This window comes from Calonectris borealis, chromosome 21 (assembly GCF_964195595.1).
Source record: "Calonectris borealis chromosome 21, bCalBor7.hap1.2, whole genome shotgun sequence".
NCBI lineage: Eukaryota > Metazoa > Chordata > Aves > Procellariiformes > Procellariidae > Calonectris > Calonectris borealis.
This window is the reverse complement of record NC_134332.1, coordinates 12,917,109-12,938,372: the sequence shown is the minus strand read 5'-3', so window position 1 is coordinate 12,938,372 and position 21,264 is coordinate 12,917,109. Positions and strand designations below refer to the sequence as shown.

Sequence of the window (21,264 nt, the reverse complement as noted above, 5' to 3'; positions counted from 1 at the left end):
TCTTACACATGGTGATTGAGAGAAAAGTGATACATATAAAAAGAGAAGTTATCCAAGAAGATGGATACTGGTCAACATTTCCACGTTGATCTTTTCCAAGAGAAAGTTCTACTGAACATCTGATTGCTAGGCTATCCCTGTCAGCTGTGCTCAGTGTTTCAAGGTTTCATCACTGAAATCAGAGAGGAAATTTCAGATTTTAATACCAGAAGATATTATTACACGTCTACACTGATATATGGTGTAATGCAGGGAAGATAATTCTATTAGTGGATGAAATATTTTTTCCTGTTGATTTTGGTGGGTGGAGTTGAGAACCCAAGTGTGTAGATAAAGTTTAATTGTAAGTGCAAAGAAATTTATCTTGCTATCCAAGACAACATGCAAGTTTGGCAGTGATAAAATAAATTTCTTAGAAAAACAATAGGATAGGTTCATCTCTACTTCTTTGGACTTTCCAAATCCCACTTGAAAGACCTGCAAATTTGGAGGGTTTTTCAATTTTCTGTTAGAAATTTGGACTCTGTTGTATTTATACTATTAAATGACTATACACAGTGCACTATAAAGTCTGTTCAACTGTATTACCATTCATTCACAAATAAAAATTCACAAATGCTTGCTGCCTTTGAGCTAAAATGTTCCTTCTATACCTCTACTATTCTTTTTCAGAATATTTTATTGTTAACAGCATACATACTCTGCACATTTTTAAACTTACAACCAAATGCAATTGCTGTTGAAGTAAACAAACTTTTTTTACATTAAAGTATTTAATTAGTGAAACAATCATTATCAATGTAACAAACTGAAAAATACAGCAACTTGATACAAGACTGAGGTAACAAAATACTTCGCCAAAAACCTAGATTCCAACGGCAGGGTTATTATGGGTGAGACAGTTCACAAGAATTATAGAAAGAATCCTTACATAAATGGCATGCAGTGGACTGCTGGAAAATACAGCCAAAAATAGTGCAACAGTTTTCACACAAAACAAACCAAAATGTTGAAATTGGTTTATTTACATTATAATGTGACAAATAAGTCGCAATTTGAAAACTACTTTCTTTGCCTCGTTTTAGTGCTATTTGGAAAACCATGCATTTTGGCACTGAATTACATCAACATTGCACATTAATAAATTGATAATATTACCTACATACATTCTTTATCTTCACAATTCTGAAAATAGTAATTCTGAGATACCATTTATTTTTACACAACTATTGCAATTATTCTCTTTGATGGATGAAAACTTGTATGGTTTGTGATATTTTTGTGAAAATGCTGTATTAATCAGTACTGATATGCGATATGTTGTATTTCAATAGCAGCTTCAGTTCACATTAAAAGTACCAGATGACAGCAAATGGTACCAAATGACAGCATAAAAACTCAAATCAGCAGTTACAAACTGTTTCATACTTAAAAACTCATTTAAAATTGGTTTAAGATATTTTAATAGTATTCTTACACTGCCATCACTCTGAATTCTTTTGTATTGTGCAGCAATTTCACAATTGTGCTATTCTGCAAAGATGTTTACGTCACTATTGTGTAAAACTATCATTTGCTATGTTAATCTTTCTTCTATATAATGCTTTTTACATTCAAATGATAGCAGTATGAGGGAATTCAAGTTACTTTTGACATATTTCCAAATTCCAAGGCTTTGAGTAGGATTTCAGTTTGAGGATTGAAGGGTTTAATTTTTCCACAGATTCATCTTCTGTCAGTGACAGATGAGTGGGTATAAGAATCATTCATAAATATTGCCTTTCATCCATGCCACACTGTTTTGGGGCCCATCACGGTTTCTGGCAAAGATGCTTCCTTTCTAGTTTAGAATCTGTTTTACAAGCAAGTGAAAATTGACCCTTCTGTAACTTCTCCAACAGGCTCTACAGCTTGTAATTTTGAGTAAAAGTGTATTTTTGAAGGCTAGAACACTCTACCTCTTGTACATACAGTAACACTTTAGAAACCCTTAAATTCTAAAAGCCATTAAATTCTGTGTGTGTACAGGCTCATTCTATTGCTATTTTATCAGTCAGCAGTTATTGTTCTTTCCAAGGGAGGCTTGTTAAACACAACTGAAAATGGTTACAACATCCATTGGTTTATCTCAATTGCAATATGCAGGAAAAAACGTCACGAGTCCTTACTGATGTTCACTTTCACTACATCACATTAGAAACGGGTAGGTATTTACATGCTTCTAATGTAAAATTACATGTACATTTCATGCCAGTAAGTGTTGCATTTTAAATTTAGCTTATATTTAAGACAGATCAGGTTACTCCCTTTTAAGGGGAAAGGGCTACTAATAAGGTTAACTTTAAAAAACCCTCTTGACTTGAACAGTTCTGTTTTGGTTAGTGTGTCATCATTTTGGTCACCGTTCTGCATGTGGTTCAAACCCTATGAATGCTAATAATACACAATACACATAGTCACAGGTGGCACAGTCATTAAAATGGCAGTCCACATAACACTTGCATCTTCATGAATAATCTCACTGGTAACTAATCACTAAAGTTCACAGGGGCAGAATAATTCAGATTATAACATATTCTAACAGTCTGAAGTCATTTACTGGTGAGAGGATTTTAGCACATTCAAAAGCTTCTACACTGTCCCTAATGGTATTGGATGCTCTGCCCTCGCATATATCGATGTTTTGCCTAGTTCAAATTTAGCAAAAAAGGAGGAAAAAAAGGTATAAATATATTTTGCGTTACCACTCTTTTCACACAACTCCTGAGCTATCAAAGAAACTTTGTCAACTTTACATACACTTTCACATGTTCCAGGATCTAAATGCAGTTGTCGCCAGGAACTGGTTTTCTTGAAAAGCTAGTATGTATTATGCTTCATTTTCAGGATTGTAACATGAACACTTAAAATAACACAAAAGTTACAGGTGACCTACATTTAACAATACAGGTATTTTTTTGTTGTTGTTGTTGTTAGAGAAGTTTTAAAATAAAAATTTAGAAAATCATGCAAGTCCACAGAATAAATACTCCTAATGCCAGGGAGCTTGTTCTAATATAGGCTCTGTTCAATTAAACTGACTTCCATTTTTTTCATGGTTTGTAAGCTAGAAGTTGGCTTGCAAATTTCTTCTCTATGCAATCTTAGGAAACTCAGAAGAGGTTTTCCGCTGATTGATGAAGTCTGAATACTGACGCCTTATGGCGAAAGAGTTTCAAACAGAAAAAGTGCTGAAATTAGCATGGGAACAGAAAAAAACCTGTGACCACAGGAATGCCAGGGCACAGCAGGGATACAGCTATGGATGTAGAGAGAGTTCCGTCAGAGGAGAAGGCTCAGTTACATTCCTTTTTTTTTTTTTTGTCCTCTGGACACTGGTGTGAAGGCTCCTTTGTACTTGCTCCACTGTCAGACAGTCTTGCCTAGCTTTCATTGCCATCGTGTTTTCATAATAGCAGTACCATGTGCCAGTACTACACGTCATAAAGGTGCATCAGGTACTGGAATTGAGTGGAGCTGAGTCATCCACAGAAAGACAGAACAGAAACAATGACATGGAATCATTCTGAGGAGCCAGGGCCACGTGATACGTTACACCTGATTACATGCTTCCCTGTACCAAGGGACTTAAGATGAACAACATTCAGACTGAAGAAAAAACAAACTTGTAAGCAACTATGCCACTAGTAAAAGAATGAAAGACAACCTTTTGCACAACATAGATTTAAACAGCCTTAAATCCATTGTCAGGGCATTCCTGAGTAACATAACTGAACAAAAAGAAAACCAACTGTCGGGTGCCAAAATACACTTTTCCCAAATAGCTCAAATGTGAACACCAGAATTGTCCAGAGATTTGATACAAAATCTGAGGCAGCCACATTGCCAAGCAACTCAGTGCACTTAGATTATAAAAATGTTGTTCCACAATTTTCTATTCTAATTGACACTTTGCAGCAAGTTAACACTGTCAATCATTCTGTGCATTAGAAAGAATTGAAACCCAACATGGGCCAAATATTCTTCAGTCACACAAAGCAGCTTAACAACAAAAAGAACCGTTTAAAAAAGAATAGGCAGAAGACATGATGCTCAGTTTGTGGTCAAAAATCAGTTCAGGGCAGTCTCTGACCACAAAAAGTTGAGGGCTCTAGAATCCTGCAGGAGTCAGGATTAATCTTCTGTCCATCTAACTTGTCTGCTTTCACTCAGTGCGTGAGACTTTATCTGGTCCTAAGGTCAACATTCACTTTCTGCTTGTAAAAGCTGTGTCAGAATCACTTTCAAGTTACACAGGAAAGTGCTGAAATATTTGTGGCTGGCTCACGTCAGGAAAACCGTTCTCCTCTTCCTCCTTAGAGAACAATAGTCTGTTTCTTCAGTTTGGCACTTGAAGTCGCACCAGGCAGGAGAGCAAATTATTCGAATGACATTAGATTAGCAGGTACCTGGAAGAGAATGTAAATTATTCAGCAGTATAATGCTCCTGAGCCTATTACGGCATTGGGAAACTGCAAGGTTACAAAATAGAGTGGGCTAATCATTTATTATCCAATGTGAACAGTGTAATCAGGCCCAAAAGAAGGCTATCCCCGTAACTGAAAGGAAAGATAAAGACTCAAGCGATTTTTCTATTCATGGACCAAATCCAGCCAAAGTATTCTAAGAAGTCATCAGTATGCATGGCGGGGGATGTGTGTGTGTAAAGAAGATTCTCGAGCTGCATCCTGTTTTAGGTTCTATATGGATCAGCATCCTATTAATATAACCTTTGGAAATCCTTTTAAGAATGAACATCTTCCTCAAGAGAAGAATGAGGCTGCTATATAAAGGACAAACATAGCATTTTATATGACACTGTCTTCAATGGCACTTATAGACGCACTCACTGGAGTAAATGCTAGCATGTTTGCTTTCTTTGTCCGTGAGAATGCCCCTTCTGAAGTAGAGATGGGGTTACCTCACTTGAAGCAGTGAGTGTAGAGGTTATATGCTGTTAAGGTAACCAAACCTATAGCTAGACTTGCACAAATTCTGATTTGGTGGGAATTCTGTAGTTTTAAATGATTTTTATTCCTCCTATTGAAAAATTGGATCAATGTACGAAATGAGGAATTATATCTGTCCCACAGGACTGTGTGTGCACACAGATTGAAAAGAGGTATCTTTTCTAGTAAGGATTTTCTGGAAAATATGAAAAAGTGGGTAGAAATAAGTTTCACAACCTTACCTGAGGCTTGGTGCTTTTGCATGCATCATCCAAATGCTTATGCCATAATATTGCATGAAACCTTGAACCAGTCTGGAACTTGTAAACATTGCCTACAAAAATAAGAAAATCAAAGGCTCTAAATTTGCAGACAGACATGTAGTTTCAAGGCATTCCAATTTCTGTGCAGAAGCCAAAGTCCTGAAGTAAACTGTTAAATTAATTTGTACGTCAAATGCTCAAACAGGATGTTGCCCACATAACAGAGACTATGTCAGGCATGTTACCCAACGATCCTCGGGTGAAGGGAGTATGAGAACACATGTGGCCTGCAAAGCTAAGAGGAGTGTATAGGCAGAGAGGCCAAATTACAGCCACCGAAAAGACCACTTAGGTCACATCTAATTTACTCCTGGCTTTCTTCTCATTAAGACTGTTGTGGTTACTGCCAAACTTCTTATGGATGTTTTTGATATTTGTGAACTTAGTTTTCTTCAATGTCCTATTGCAAGTTTCCTCTATGCCTCATTATTTTATAAATTGTTTCTTGCAGTCAAATACTTTGTGCATTTTAGTCAACACCCAAGAGATGCACTTCACACAGTAGATGCAAATCCATGTCCAGCACCAAAGGTGAAAATGTGGAAGGTGAAGGAAGCCTCAAAAATCTTCATGTAACCACTCAAAGTGCAAAATAACTCCACGGGCTTTCTGATCTTTTGAAGTTTTTGAAGTTTAATCAAGGCGGAAGAGTTATGGCACTTCAAAATTAATTATTAAAAAGTAATTAATAATTATTTAAAAAGCTTTTTTTGGTAAATGGTCTGATGTTTGAAGAATTTTCATAGTATTTTAACTGGCCTCAGTGTAAGTCAAGCTTTGATATTCACCAATTTTAAGAAAGCTATTCAGAAATTTGGAGATCAGGGTGTGCGGGCACATGGACATGCAGCAATCTCATATTGATTGGGCAATTTCTGCAAAACTTAGAGTAACTGTCAAGATGCAGCAATACCTCTGTAGGCACCACAGAAGCATCACAGCATATGGTAGAGATATGTTCAATTTCATTTGTACCATCCCTTGAAAATTCTATATTGAAAATGTCCCTCTTCAGTTTTTAAATGAGTGCAACTGCAAGTTCTGTAATCTACAAACTTATTAATAGAGATTAATCTACTTCTTGTCACAGAAATATAATGCAGACAATGTCCATCTTGCAACATCTACCTTTGTCGGGGTTATTTAGCTGGAAAATATCAGGATGCTCAGGGTCGTCAGGCAGTGCCACCATCCAGCCCACAATAGAGACTTTTTTACCAGGTGTAGATTTATACTGGAAGAGACAGACAGGTCAGTCATAGCTGAGATTGTACTAGGGATTAACTTTTGACTGTAGAAGTTGTGCACACATACGGCTTAGCCTGGAACAGCAAGTACACTTCAAACACGCTTCCAGATCTGCTTATGAATACGCAATTTTTGCTTTTAGAACAAATTTAAAGCTTACATGTTTTCTTTCAGTGCCTCTTAAAGATTTTGCTCCAAAGTACAGAAGAGTTGATCCTGAAAGCATAACCCAGTATCTAGTCCATGAGGAGAGCTGAATCAGAAAGGAAAAAAATTAGGAAAAACTCTGCATATCTCTGACATTTCAAAAACCTATTCACAAGCAAGTCCAAGTGCTACCAAAGTTAATTTCAGAAGCAAGGAATGGAGGGTTAGATAAAGAATGTCTCCTGGTGTAAATCAGCCCAGCTACCTAAATTTGGATGGATGGCTATGAATACAATCCATTGAGTGCACGCTCAGCAAATTTGGAGATGACACCAAGCTGAGTAGTGCGGTTGATACATCTGAGGGACAGGATGCCATCCACAGGGACCTGGACAAGCTTGAGAAGTGGGCCCGTGTGAACCTCATGAGGTTCAAGAAGGCCAAGTGCAAGGTCCTGCACCTGGATCAAGGCAACCTCCGGTATCAATACAGGCTGGGGGATGAAGGGATTGAGAGCAGCCCTGCCGAGAAGGACCTGGGGGTACTGGCGGATGAAAAGCTGGACATGAGCCGGCAATGTGCGCTCGCAGCCCAGAAAGCCAACCGTATCCCGGGCTGCATCAAAAGCAGCGTGGCCGGCAGGTTAAGGGAGGGGATTCTGCCCCTCTACTCTGCTCCGGTGAGACCCCACCTGCAGTGCTGCGTCCAGCTCTGGAGCCCTCAGCAGAAGAAAGGCATGGACCTGCTGGAGCGGGTCCAGAGGAGGGTCATGAAAATGATCAGGGCGATGGAACACGTCTCTTATGAGGAAAGGCTGAGAGAGTTGGGGTTGTTCAGCCTGAAGAAGAGAAGGCTTCGGGGAGACCTTATTGCAGCCTTTCAGTACCTAAAGGGGGCTTATAAGAAAGATGGGGACAGACTTTTTCGCAGGGCCTGTTGTGACAGGACAAGGGGCAACGGTTTTAAACTGAAAGAGGGTAGATTTAGATTGGACATAAGGAAGAAATTTTTTACGATGAGGGTGGTGAAACACTGGCACAGGTTGCCCAGAGAGGTGGTAGATGCCCCATCCCTGGAAACATTCAAGGTCAGGTTGGATGGGGCTTTGAGCAACCTGATCTTGTTGAAGATGTCCCTGCCCATGGCAGAGGGGTTGGACTAGATGATCTTTAAAGGTCCCTTCCAACCCAAACTATTCTCTGATTCTATGATTCTACTTGAGTATCTCATAAAAATATCAGGACTGATTGTTTCACAGCAAAATAGTGTGCTGCATTCTACTGGACAGATCTTAGACTTCTGCATTTGATCAATAAAATTTATTGAGATGACATCTCTGCAATTCTTCAAATCTTTTAGCACTGAACAGTAGGGTTACACATAAAAAATATCACTGAACTCTACAGAAAACAAAAAATTACCAAATGCGTAGGACAGAACCATGTGAAACCTGTGAATTTAGGTTAAGTATGAATTACCATGACTTTGGTGCTATGGGTGGATGCCCTGCAGCCTTCTCATTTCACCATGATACTAAATTTCTGCCCTCACAGAAATGCATGCTGATTTATAAAGCTGCTTTACTCTTGCTCTGCTGTCACAACCTGGAGACATTACTTGCAAATGCAAAGAGAGAAGCAAAACTGCTGTAGATCAAGTGACATACAAAGGTTACAACTTTGTCATAACCCAGTTAAAACTTGGAAGACAAAATGATTTTACAATTGATAACAACAAGGAACATTGTTTTGTGTGGTATCAAGCTGCAGGTTTAATCTAATCCTGCAAATTAAAACAGCCACTACTGAATTAGAATCACAGGAAGAATTAGAATTAGGATCACTTACAGTAGGTTTCTTGCCTTCTTTGAGCAATGTTTTTCTTCTTAATGGCCCTTCCATGGTAATGACTCCTGTTGAACTACCTAATGTGCAGCTGCAGGCCCCTGTTGGGCTGGAGAGACAAAACATTGCCGTATGTATTTCAGCAGACAAATAAGGTCAAGAAGCAAGTGATACAATTTAGCTCTAAATATATTTTTCCGGCATTGCCTTACATATATTGTATCATCTGACACTTGACTCTGTAATATGTATTTTCCTGACCTAGATATCAAATAGGAACGCAGATCTTTGAGAAATAGCAAATTAACAAAAGGTTCTATTCTGGGGGCTTAGACATGAAAAAATAAAACCAAACAGAATAAATATTGAAGCCCAAAGTCAAAGGGAAAACAGGCAATTTTCTATTTTATTTTGGTAAATTACTTATGGCTTAAAATTTTGGCAATAAGAGCTCCCAAAAATGTAATTTTATCTTAAAATAAACTTTAGCTATCAAAAAAGAATGTAGGAAATTACCGTGGCTAATTGGAAAAAATTGGGAAAACTATATAACAATGCCAAATAATTTGTTGTACAGTGATTAAAATATTTTTTCCTTTCCCAGGACGAACACAGAGCTTCCCACATACAACAATGAAAAAGTGCTACAACTGAAAGAACCCAAGTACAGGCTAAGTTAGAAATATAAACAGCCATTAAGAACAGAACAACCAAAGACTGATTGGTAGGTGATGATCTGTTAGAATTATCTGCTGTTAACCTCTCTTCATTGCCATGTGATCACAGCCCTGATATTTATAAACACAAGAGCCAATGAAGTATACCAGATCCAACTAAATCACGTCTAATAATGGATACAAGAAAAAGGACGTGTATGATCTACCATTCAGTTGTGAAAGGAACACTATTCTGTCTATGAACAAGTATGATGGTGTCATATAACACATGCTGGTGAAAGTGATATACACAGCAACACCACCTATGCAAGAACAGCACTTCAAACTGGCAGGTGCATCTTCTTCGATTAAATGGAATTGCCTTATCTGTGCTAATGTGTATTCTTGCCAACTCTAGTCTTCTGATAGAAGCAGTAGAGGATTCCAGAAAAGGAAGAATGAACGCAGGCATTAGAATTACTTGATGGTGGATAAATGTAAGAAATGTATTTTAGGGAATAATTCTTCTTTGTGGATTTAATAGGCTTTTCACATTTTTATCTTCTTATATTTTATATTTCTAGCTTGCATACGTTTTTGAAACAAACCTACCATGGACAAGTTAAGAGATTATTTTCCAGAAGCAGGTGTAATAGCTGAAATATTGTTCCAAAATTTAGTCCCTTACTTATTTATAATGTATGCATTTTTATTCCTGTCTAACTTCTTCAAACTTGTGCTGCTATCAGATGTTACTAGCTCAAGTAAAATGACTGTACTTACATTTACACATTATTATCAACATTTCTACAACAGCTGAAGCAAACTATACAAAATAAAAACTGACTGGATTTAAACTCCAACTAAATCTCAGTATTTGCAGAAAACTGTTTCAGGGCCCTATTTTCTTTACTGTTCATATATACTTCTTCACTTCCCACCACCACATAATTTATCAAGTCCAGGTCAGGTATGGATGCAATGAATTATTTTTGTCCCTCTAACTATATACCATTTTCCTCTTTTTGGGCTGTAAATGGATTACCTGTTTCTGAAAAGTCCATGTCTTAGTGACTAGCAACATTGGGAGTGCCTGCTACATATGGCATTGCAGATGTTCCCTCTCCTACTCAGGGTCCAAGGTAACACCTCTTTACTGTACAAATCAACACATCATACTATAGCTCTCTGACACAAACAGATGTTATGGGTAGCTGTCCTGCAAATCAGGAAATAAATTGTGAGAAAGGGTCAAGAAGGTGTCCTTCTAACATCATTATTTGTCACAGAAGGCAAAGACGGCCTTCATGACAAACCTGCTTCTGTAGTATCATAAACCCCTAAGTAAACGCTAGTTTTCTGCAATATGGAAGCCAGATATAATAAGTTAAATCAATAGCTAAACTGAATTTCATCTGAGTGGGCCATACCCCTGCTTCAGCATTAATAGAAATTTTTACAAGCAAGAGAGGAAGACTCCCATGAGTTGATATGGTCATACAAGGATACTTTTGGACAAAAAATACATTATGCTAGGAAAGCGAGGAGACCCAAATGAAAGTTTAGCACCATACACTGAGCAAGATAGACCCTGAACTGTACCTGTAGACACAGCTTCGACTCCTAGGAGAATTCCGGATTGGTACCCTCCAGTTAGGCCCCAGCGTGGCATATAAACGACCCCTGTTTGTGAATGCAAATATCTGATGAGGGAAATTCTAGTCTGAGACTTCAACAGTTAGGGTTTGGCAAACATGACAGAGATCGTGACCAAACTTTTCAAGTCCACGGGAAGAAAAACATAACAACTTTACAGTGCTTTATTTCAAAAAGTTTGCCATTTTTTCCTAACTAATCAATAATTTGATAAAAATAACTATTGATTTAGGGCTTATCTATGTTAGGGATCATTCGTGAATTTCTTAGCTAAGTCTGTAGAGTGCTCAGTGAGTGTACATGAAGACTAACTCACCTTTCAAGCCCTGACGGCAGCTCCTCACTAAATTCCGAGCTTTCACTGCTATCTAAAAAAGAGTAGTACAGAGAAGGAGTAAGAAAACCATCCAAGGGAAAATACAAAGCCAATGTATGTGGATCACCAGAATAATCTTTATATAGTACCATGGAAATTGCTTACTCAAATCATGTTTCAAAGGTTGCTTTAATTTTCATTATGCTGCTTTTCCTTCAAAAGCTGAGCACTTCAGGAACACAAAATCCAGTTACTTTGTAAAACAGTATTTCTACCACAACATCTGTCAATTAAAGTTATTAGACATGATACCATTGTTTGTTTTCAACAAGCAAGCACACCTGTAACAGAGGATATGCCAGCTGCATGCTGCTGCTAGGAGCCATAACAAATCAATATGATGGTATTCACAATGGTAGTCCCTATTTCTCCTCCAGGCCCATGACCGATTTGTCCCTCCTTCCCTGGCACAGCTATTTAGTTCACAGTTTTAATTTGCCCAGGGCTGATCTTCTAATGCTCAGCATAACACAGTGAGCTGTGCCTGTATTTTCAGAAGTTCAAAGATCATCTCAGTGTCAAACTCTTCTTGATCAAGCAACCTGCTATCCTTCACAGCCTATTTCCTATTCCAGAAATAGCCTGAGTCACTTAAAAGGTGGCTTTCTCTTGCTTAGAACACAGCTTCTCAATCACTTTGTTTTTATTATAATAATTATTTTATTAATTATAATACCATAATATAATTGTCATCATCCTCTTTCACAAGTTCATTTTATGTTTGTTTTGAAGTCTCAGAAAGCACAGCTAAATTATTCTCCCATCTTCTAAAATGTATCATTAAAATTAAAGTTTTCTTTGTGAAAAGGTAGCTTTCAAAATATATATACACTTTTCAGTAACGCTTTTTTTTTTCCTGGTGAAAGCTGACAAACACTCTGTGTCACATACAGAGCATATACAAAGACAATCTTCCTTCATGCCACTTTTACGAAAACCATCAGTAGGCAACTGAGGAAAGCTGAGATAAAGTTGACTAGGTGGCTGAGCAGCACTGAGCAGCACTTTCTTCCATGAAAGGGAGCAGTCTTTGGATAGGAGCTAACGATCTTCCTAATTCCCTACTTTTGGCTATCTCTGTGTGTTTCCAGAACACTGGGACAGAAAAGCAGGAATGTCAGTTCCCCACACAGACTACCTATGGAAAGGCCGTTGGTGAAAAGCGAGTTCAGTGCGTGGCTGCGGGCCGGGCTGTGCGACTCCAGGACGCTGTCATCCAGGAGGTGGCGCGGCTTCTCCGTCGGGAAGGTGGCGCTTTTGCTCTCCACTACACTGAACTGACACATCATGCTGGAAAATTGGAAAGAGAAAAATGCAAAACCCCTCTTATGTCATCTAAGAGCAACCCTCGGCTCCTGGTATTTCCACTCAGTCTTTGCCTCATCAATAGGTTATTAAGTAGCAGGCAATCAAATGGTACTGCTCACGCTTTCCCTCTGCTGTACATATGCTCCTTGACTACCACAACAAGTTTCAGATTTAAGTGGTCTTTGTAAGTAACAGCTATTAAATTTCTGCAGATGGGAAATTTTAAGTTTTTTGACTCCTCTCCATACAAAACCTGAACACCCTGGGTGGAGGCAAAGGTAGAAAAACAGAAAAAGCAGACCTCAGCTAAGCCATTGCTTAGTGGTCTTTCACTAAGGCTGAACTAACACATCAACACTCCATGACCTTGGACAAGTCACGTGAACTTTTTTTCCCCTAACCCGTTAATTGTGAAATTTGGTAGATGCTGAAACCTTAACTGGGGAGCAGGTACTCTCACTTAGCTGGGTAAATGGTAGAGAAAAATGTTTCTAATCCGTATTACCCAGGTAAAACAGTGCAAAAGATCACAACTTTCCTGAATGGTAAGGTGTGCCAAGCAGTTAGTAAGTTTCCTTAGATGTATTAGCAAGATGTTTAAAAACAAAAGGAAAAAAAAATCAGTGATGCACACCAGGAATCTGCAGACCAAAGTGAATACACAGCTTTCAAGTACTGCCAGCGTCTGGCACTAGCAAGCATTAGAGTCAGCAAAAAGTGTCAAGAGAAAACCTAGAGAATACACGGTGAAGCCTGAAGCACTCTTGCTATACAAGAAATGGAAGGGACAAATACCAGAGTGTTCTCAAATACCAGAGTGTTCTGCTGCTACCTTAAACCTTTGTGATGCATGAAATTGCCTGAGCGTGAGAAAGCCTGGAGTACCCACTTGTTCCCCAGGCTGTGACTCTTCCTGTGCCTTGGTACAGGAGGTGTAGGTAGACTTGCTGCTACTGAGGCATCAGGACATGTGGGTCTCCTGCTGAATTTCATAATTGCTGACACATCAGATGGACCTAAAAGACAGAGATCATTTAACATTGAACTGATGCAAGACCCAGAATTTCATGGGCTGGTGTGTTTAGCCGGTGATTCAAATGAATTGTTACAGATAACCAAAAGGCACCATTTCTGAAGAACCGTTTCTTGCGCATTAGGGTTACGCTATCCATTTCTGTTATGAATTCATTTCTATATTCTTGAACTGTCTGGAAGTAATTTTTAAAACAGCTTTGCACATACTTTTAACAATGAACTCCTACAAAAAGTCTTGGCACCCTTACAACAGCTGGATGTGCCAAAGTGTAATATGCAGAGCCATAAAGTCGGTTTGTACTTCGGGTGTGAGCAGGAATGCTCACACATGTTTCAAATTTTGTTCACAACTCCATGTTGTGAATAAACTGTAAACAATCTGCTCATACTGACTCACAGCTTGAGCATGTAAGAGAAAGCAGGGGCTTTTCATGTGTCTAATGGCCAGACAGATGCATTACTTCTCAATCATCTATGAGCTCTAGAGATGTCTCACTGCAATTATTCTTCCTCTCATTTTACAGATTTTATGAGGCCTCACGGAAAACATGGACAAGCTGTTCTTGTTCCAGTTCCTTGATGCTGTTTGCAGAAGGCTGGCAGCGAACTTTGCAATACAGTGGAGAACAACATGGCCTATCATCATCCTCAGTGAATGCAAGGCTGTTCTTGATTTCACAATAAATGGTTGAGGTTTCACTTTTAAACATTTCGTTGTGGCACTGGTGCTTGTGAAGAAGTGGGCATAGTGGTCATGAAAGTGGCCGTCTGCCCCGTATCTATCTCCGGACTTGGTACAGCTCAGGTAGCCGCAAAACAGACTTCCCCCTGCATTACAGGAGCCACTTATTGGAAGCTCCAGTGACCTTAGCTTAGTCAGCTTCTAGCCTCTAACCTAAAACCACCCGTTAAGAGGTCGACAGAGACAGAAACTCTGTGATGTGAAAAACCACATACAACTATCATCAGAATCGTTACAAAAGTGTCTGGCCTCAAATTAGCGATAAACAGAAATAGAAAAAACGCAAACAAAACCCCAACATTCCAGGGCACAGTTTGACAACAGGATAACAACTCATAACAGAAATGGTTCTGAGAAGGTGGTTGGTCACTGGAACAGGCTCCCCAGGGAAGGGGTCATGGCACCAAGCCTGTCAGAGCACAAGTTGCGTCTGGACAATGCTCTTAGTAATATAATTTAGTTTTAGGTAGTCCTGCGAGGAGCAGGGAGCTGGACTTGATGATCTTTATGGGTCCCTTCCAACTTGAGATATTCTATGATTCTATCTGTTATATAGGCTACTTCACCTCTCCCCATGCACAGAAGTTATTAATCAATTTCTTCTGCCTTAAACTGAGGATTCGTGAGACGCAAGAAGTAGCAGGAGAACCAGTAACGGGTTTGTCCTAGTAAGAGGCAAAAAATAATACAAATAGATGCAAGATGCTTTACTGTCCATACCTACTCTGCAATATAAATTTATATCAAGTTGTATGAAATATAGGAATTAATTCCAAACTACTTGTATTTTTATTTCCCCATAGCCTAGACTCAGGAATTTCACTATGAACTGGGTCATTACTCTTCATAGTGATGAAGGTTTTTCCCTAGCAATAAGGGGAAAAATCTCATCCACTCATCCACTGCAGAGCGTTCTACAGATTTCAGCAAACTGTTCATTGTGCTGTTTAATTAACCATAAAAGGAGCCTCAAGACAAGCAGAAAGAGGAACCTGCTTCTAGCAATATAGAGAGGGGAAACGAGTTCATTAGAGGAACCTTCAGTAGTATAATTCATCAAGTGATCAATTTAGTGGGAGAACAAAAAGAGAAAACAGTTTGTAATCCTGTTTTCTACTTTATTCCTATATACTGTCTTATATAGGACAGCATTTTTGCCTGCCTGTCTTTACTACCATCACACAATTCAGAATTTGTGAAACATGACACCAGTAGCATGAGTCACTGGCATATGCGGCTTCAGAGAAGATCTTATCCTTAAAGGCCACATGCAGTTTTAAAAAAATGCACTTTTAATCATTACTTGATCCAGAGATTCAACCAGAACCATACGTCTGGGAGGTCAGAAGAGGGCTGAGTACAATGTTCTGCTGCATTTTCAATTAAAATGTTGTTGCATTTGGGCTGTAAGACGACATTGGAAGCTGTTTCCCTAAAGACAACAGGGTTCATCTTCCTCTTCTGCTGTGGAGGCTAAGCACAAGTTAGAATATAAAAAGTATGAATCCAAGCACAATTAGGTGGTGACTAGTTTAGTGTAAAAACTGTTTGATATTCCTATTTTACCATTAGGCCTGAAAATCTCGTCTGCTGCATTACCAGCAAGAACATATATTTCACTAAAGTCTTTTACCAAAAGTTTTCATTACAAATTCTTAAAATTTATGCAGAGACAAACCAAATGCATTCAGAAGTTTCAGAAATGATTAAAAGTTCTTTTATTTGAAAACCTCCAGCCCTTCTGACGAACTAGGTTCACAAAAAGGAGTTCTCTCTACATGCTTTGTTTGTAGTGCCTTCCCATCAGATATTTTTCAACTTGTGAATAGTAAAATACTTAGGACTACTGAGGTGTTTACTACCTTCTACGAAGCTTAAAATATATATGTTTAACAAACTGTTAAAACTGTTAAAACTACAGCCTGTGAAAGAGTAGCAATCTCAAGGCACAGCCCTAAATGAGTACCAGTATGGTGCAGTGCTTTTTCACACAGACATCACGCCACATGTCAAAATGATGGTTAAATTTTCTAATACATAAGAGTTTAAAGGTTTAAGTTTCTCACCGTGGAGAGTCACAGAGCTGAAAGCAGTAAGACTGTTCGATTAATTTGATTCTAAGACAATGTTCATTGAAACAAAGCACGGAGACTGCACCAAAATTACTTTATCTAGAGAAAGAACAGCAAAATAACAAGTTTTGTGCTGACACAGTCAAGCCGTTACAAAATCAAAGTCAGCTGGATTTGACTCCAGGTATTTTAAAGTATGTATAGGTTCAAATGTTATCACTATCAAAACTTACAAAAAAAAAAAAGAGATGTTGTCTACCAACAAAAATAGTTCTTTGAGAGTTTTCACTCTACACTCCCTTTTTTTGGAAATTAGACCCACGTGGAAGGAAGCATGGAGTGAAATTTGCACTAATATGAATACAACACAAAAATATTTAAAGATTGAACATTATAACTCATTTTTAGCAAGAGCTTTTATTACCTGGACAGCTTCAGAACAGAAAAAGTTTGTTAAAAAAAACTGAAACAAATGATGTAATGCATCTAAAAGGACTACATATCTCAGATTGAAAATAAGATTATAGAATCAGACTTCAGTTCAGGTTAAAATACTGCCTGACTAAGGTGAGATGTGTCAAGGGTGACAGAATTTGTGGAAATAGGTATAGGAGCCTTACAACTTAAGCCAACAGTTCCAGCCTGGCTTCCTTGCTATTATACATGGCAATCACAATTGCTTTCATCAGTCCTATGAAAGGAGGTAATGAACTTATTCTAATTCCTAGTTAGGTGTCTTTAGTGAAGATCCTGATGGCAGAAAACAGAATGCTTTGTGGGATAAGATGAAGACAAAAATATCAGCTGTGCTGGTATTACTCTGTCTGGAGTGGCCATTTTCTATGTAGTTCTGCATCTTCCTCATCTCCAAGGCAAGAGAAGGAAATATATACAGTTTGGCTCTGTGAAGCCTGTGCTAAGGTAAAAAGAATCTGAGCTTAAAAACTTTTACGATGTCTTTGCATCTGCTCTGCTGTCAAATGTCTTTGAAGAACTGTGAAGTTCAGAGTTCTCGTTAGACAGGACCTGTGCTGCAGGGTACATTCAGTTCAGCAAGAAGTCTGGGGTGCAGAAGGTGTCAGCATGAGTTATGGAGCACAGGGGAGATGACCTCATTTCTGTAAAGGGGTAAGAGACAACAGAGCCTGTGCCAAGAAGCATGCCAAAAAGGGTAAGTGGTGAGATACTGATGAAAACTGCACAGACTAAGGGATGTTTATGGACATACCAGACTGCTGAGCAATTAGCTGGGGAAGCTATGCCCGATACTGCTGATAACAAAATTCCAATATTTAAATTCATTTGAGATTGAGTTATTTTGCCCCTTTTTTTCCAATAAGTGAAGTCATCTGCTACTGCTAACTCTCCTCTTTACTCTCCTGGCTCCACTCCTAGTGCATACTGTTACCATGATTGCTATTCTGTTATTTTGCCTTTCATGGAGACAAAGCACTCTTAAGTAGGATTTTCCAGTCAGCTGGCATGAACAAGGGTTAGTTTGGTTTTCATTATTTCTCAGCATCCTTTTCAAGACTATGCTGACATGCACAAAAATAATGTATAAAAATATTAAAACATTATTAAAAATTTGTTTGCGTTAGGGAACGTGAGACAACTTCATCAGAGTGAGCTGAGTGCTGTTCAGAAATCTGTGGCAAGAACATTTGGAAAAGTTTACACATATCCCAAAGGATCTCGCTGTTTTTTCCTTTGCATAATTTTTCCATGAATAATCCTTCAAATGTTATAAATGAATGTTACTTTTGCAATCCGTCAGTAGAACATGTGAACTTTTACAGTCTCCAGAGCTTTTAAAAAAAGCAACAGGGTGAAGGAGTTACAGTTCACAATTTTTCTCCACTAAAAACCTATCAATAAACCAATACTAGGCATTCAAACAGAAAACTGAAAATGAGTTGCATATTATATGCTGAAAAAAGGAATGATTTTTCAGAAAGGTAAAACAGTCTCAACTACTTACTATTTTTTGGTGAGCAGCTAACAAGTAAAACTGATACTTACTAGCTCTGTTTCTAAAACTTAAAGACATTCCAAGCCACAGACTCTCTAGTTAAATCTTCGCTGTAAATTTTTACTGTTCTGTTGCCATTGTAACCAAAGTCAGTGGGTGATAATTAAAACTTTCAAATAGAAAGACCTACTTACAAAACACACAATAAAGAACTTAAGAAGAATTTTGTGCACAGAATCAAGAATGACGCAAAAAAATTAAATCTAGAACGACGGCTATTGTAAAAGCATAGTTTTAATTTTCAGATTATTGCTTTACAATTCAACTAAAGCCTATTAATGCATACAACATGCAAGAGACATGTATGTTATGGCTGCTTCTCAGACAAGAGCAAACCAAGAACAAGAATCAGAGTCTTTGGCTGCACCTCTCCAAGCCCCCCCAAACCCACAAAAGCTCCCCGCCCCCCCCCAAAAAAAAAAAAAAAAAAAAGAGTGTGTTTTGGTCAGACACATTGAAGCCTGCCTGCTCACTTTGGAAACAGTATGCACAGGCCTGTTGCTGCAGAGGTCAGGAAGATAATTTTGGTTATTGAATGAAAGCACTCTTTTTTTCAAAAGGACTATCAACTATTTCTAATACCAGGCCCTGGGAGTAAAGGGAACATAAACAGGATTTTGTATTTCTGCCACATGATCCCTGTTGCTGTAATTACTGTCCTATTCTAATCTCCACCTCCACTCTACGTAACAGCAAAAGTACAGATACATTTATAAAAAGTAATTTGGAAACCTTCTTCTGCAGTGCATTTTTTTTTTTTCCCTAAGGACAATAATTGGTATATAATATTAGTCTGTCTACTTTGACAATCAAGAATTTCCAATTCTAGAAGTATCATAGGACGAAAAAGATTAATTCACTGTTTCATTCCAGACTCTATATTTTTAACGTTCCACAAATCCTCATTCTCTTTTGATTTTTTGCATCTAAGAAGAATATGTTAAGTCTAGGGAAACATTCAGTAGAAATCACGATTAAGATTGCTGCAAATAAATTGTCTGGCTTTGCTGCACTGTCCTTTCCTTCTCTAAGTGTTTTTCTTTCACTGACAATCCAGATGAACCACAATTTTCTCAAGTGCTTTCTACTTCTAATATGTGTAAAGAACATCCTGCTATCTATTTACATTTTCCTTCAAATCATTCTCAGTTTCTTTAATTTCTATCTTGCACTTATCCTGCTACAGCTTGTTCTTTTTTCTTGATTCCCTTCTACTTCTCAATGATCCTTCCTTTATTACAGCCTTTAGAAGATTTTCGGGTGAAATATGCAGATTTGCTTTCCTAAATAATCAGAGGACAGCTTAAAGAAGTCTAACAACAAACTTCTTCATTTAGTAATCCAAAAAAGTCATGATGTGGACACCTCCTTCCTCCCGCAAACTCAACTGATTTGCTTTGTGCAAGTAACCTCCCATCCCAAATTTCTTAAACAAGCAAACAAAAAATGGGAGATTGAGAGAGAGAGACCTGGGGTACGTGGTATTCTTTTGCTTCACTTTACTTCCAGGTTCTATTTTTCAGACCCTATTTTATGTTTACAGGACTCCAGAAAACACCTGTTAGGCAATTTATTAGAAGATGTTTCTTCATAGCCCTTATTGTCTCATATATATCTCCTCAAATCTGTAACAAGAATAGCTTGGCCCAGGTTTTTTGTTGTTTTTTACAAATGCTACCACCCACTGGTTCCAAAAATGCTTGGAATAGATACACAGTGTGGTTGTCCTTCGATGCAATCTTTGCTTTATGTTCAAATTTGCATTAACAGAACCCACTAATTTAAAGGTTAATTCCAAAAGCATGGTTTGCAGTGAGGGAATAAACACTGACATGTATGTCCATCTTCTGCAATGTCTATCAATAACTACAATTATGAAAAAGAGAACTTTCAATCACATGAGCATATTAACTTATTCTTTTTCTTCCCATAAATTTAGGTATAACAGTGAATCATGCTGGGTTGTTATCTCAGGATACTAATGTCCCTTAATGGGCAAGTACAGCTTAGGCAGGCGCAGCTCCGTTCACCCTGTCTCCATTGCTGTTATGAAATACCTGCATCCATGTGTGAGGAAGTAGCTCAGTCTTGGACCATTCAATTCTGGCTTACTTTTTTTGCTATAATTGCCAGAAAGGGACCAATTAAGTGATGTGGACACAGAGGGGAGTTTGTTGATGTTACTGTATGAAGCGTCAAAACATACAAAATGGACCTTAGAGGAGTTTGCCCGGTAGTACTCAATCCAGTATCTCCAAGAGCAGGATTGTAGAAATATGTTAATAATGTAGTGAAAAATGAAATTACAGTACAGGTAAGATCACAAGTTTAATATAGTTAGACAACAGCAACAGCAAACCAGCTGGGGTACTTTTGTCTGTGCCACTCTCTCAAGATCAAGTACAACTAACCATATTTCTAATGCACAGTAAGCACACTTGAGTGTATTTCCTTCAAATGCTTCCTGAATAGAAGTGATACTTTCAATTTCAGGTGTTACTTTTATGGAATCACTAATTGTCAGCATTTGTGTTACTTATACTGCACCAGTGGAATGTGCAGAACCCTGACTTACACTTCAGCAAAAATGCTGAATTTCTTGCAGCTGGATCTGCAGGATAGTGCATGAGCTTGGATGACATCCATATTGGTAGTGAAAACATACCCATTGTGAGAGCATAGCTGCAGGGAAACTCTGAAGTTTTCGTTCAACAAAATACATTAACCAATCCATCAAAAAAATAACTTTTTGCAGAAATTATTTCAGGTGACTGCTCTGAAGAAAGAGACAAAAAAAACCCCAGAGCAGAAAAGCCCCTTGTCCTCTGGCTGTTTTA

The 21,264-nt window shown here is 38.2% G+C and overlaps 1 protein-coding gene across 3 annotated transcripts in view; it reads right to left on the bottom strand.

Annotated features, from left to right (window-relative positions):
- Positions 1-661: 661 nt before the first annotated feature.
- The window catches only part of RALGPS1 (Ral GEF with PH domain and SH3 binding motif 1), a 128,456-nt gene continuing 107,853 nt past the window's right edge, over positions 662-21,264 (bottom strand). For 2 of the 3 annotated variants that reach the window (XM_075170923.1, XM_075170924.1), the window contains 9 exons: positions 13,436-13,562; positions 12,377-12,528; positions 11,179-11,230; positions 10,809-10,889; positions 8,554-8,659; positions 6,720-6,812; positions 6,440-6,545; positions 5,231-5,322; positions 662-4,448 (listed from right to left, as the gene is read on the bottom strand). In XM_075170923.1, coding sequence (XP_075027024.1) covers positions 4,419-4,448; positions 5,231-5,322; positions 6,440-6,545; positions 6,720-6,812; positions 8,554-8,659; positions 10,809-10,889; positions 11,179-11,230; positions 12,377-12,528; positions 13,436-13,562 — 839 coding nt within the window. In that variant the 3' untranslated portion in view covers positions 662-4,418. Of the gene's footprint in view, positions 4,449-5,230; positions 5,323-6,439; positions 6,546-6,719; positions 6,813-8,553; positions 8,660-9,529; positions 9,629-10,808; positions 10,890-11,178; positions 11,231-12,376; positions 12,529-13,435; positions 13,563-21,264 lie in introns of all 3 variants that reach the window. The other variant, XM_075170926.1, reaches the window with a different exon arrangement.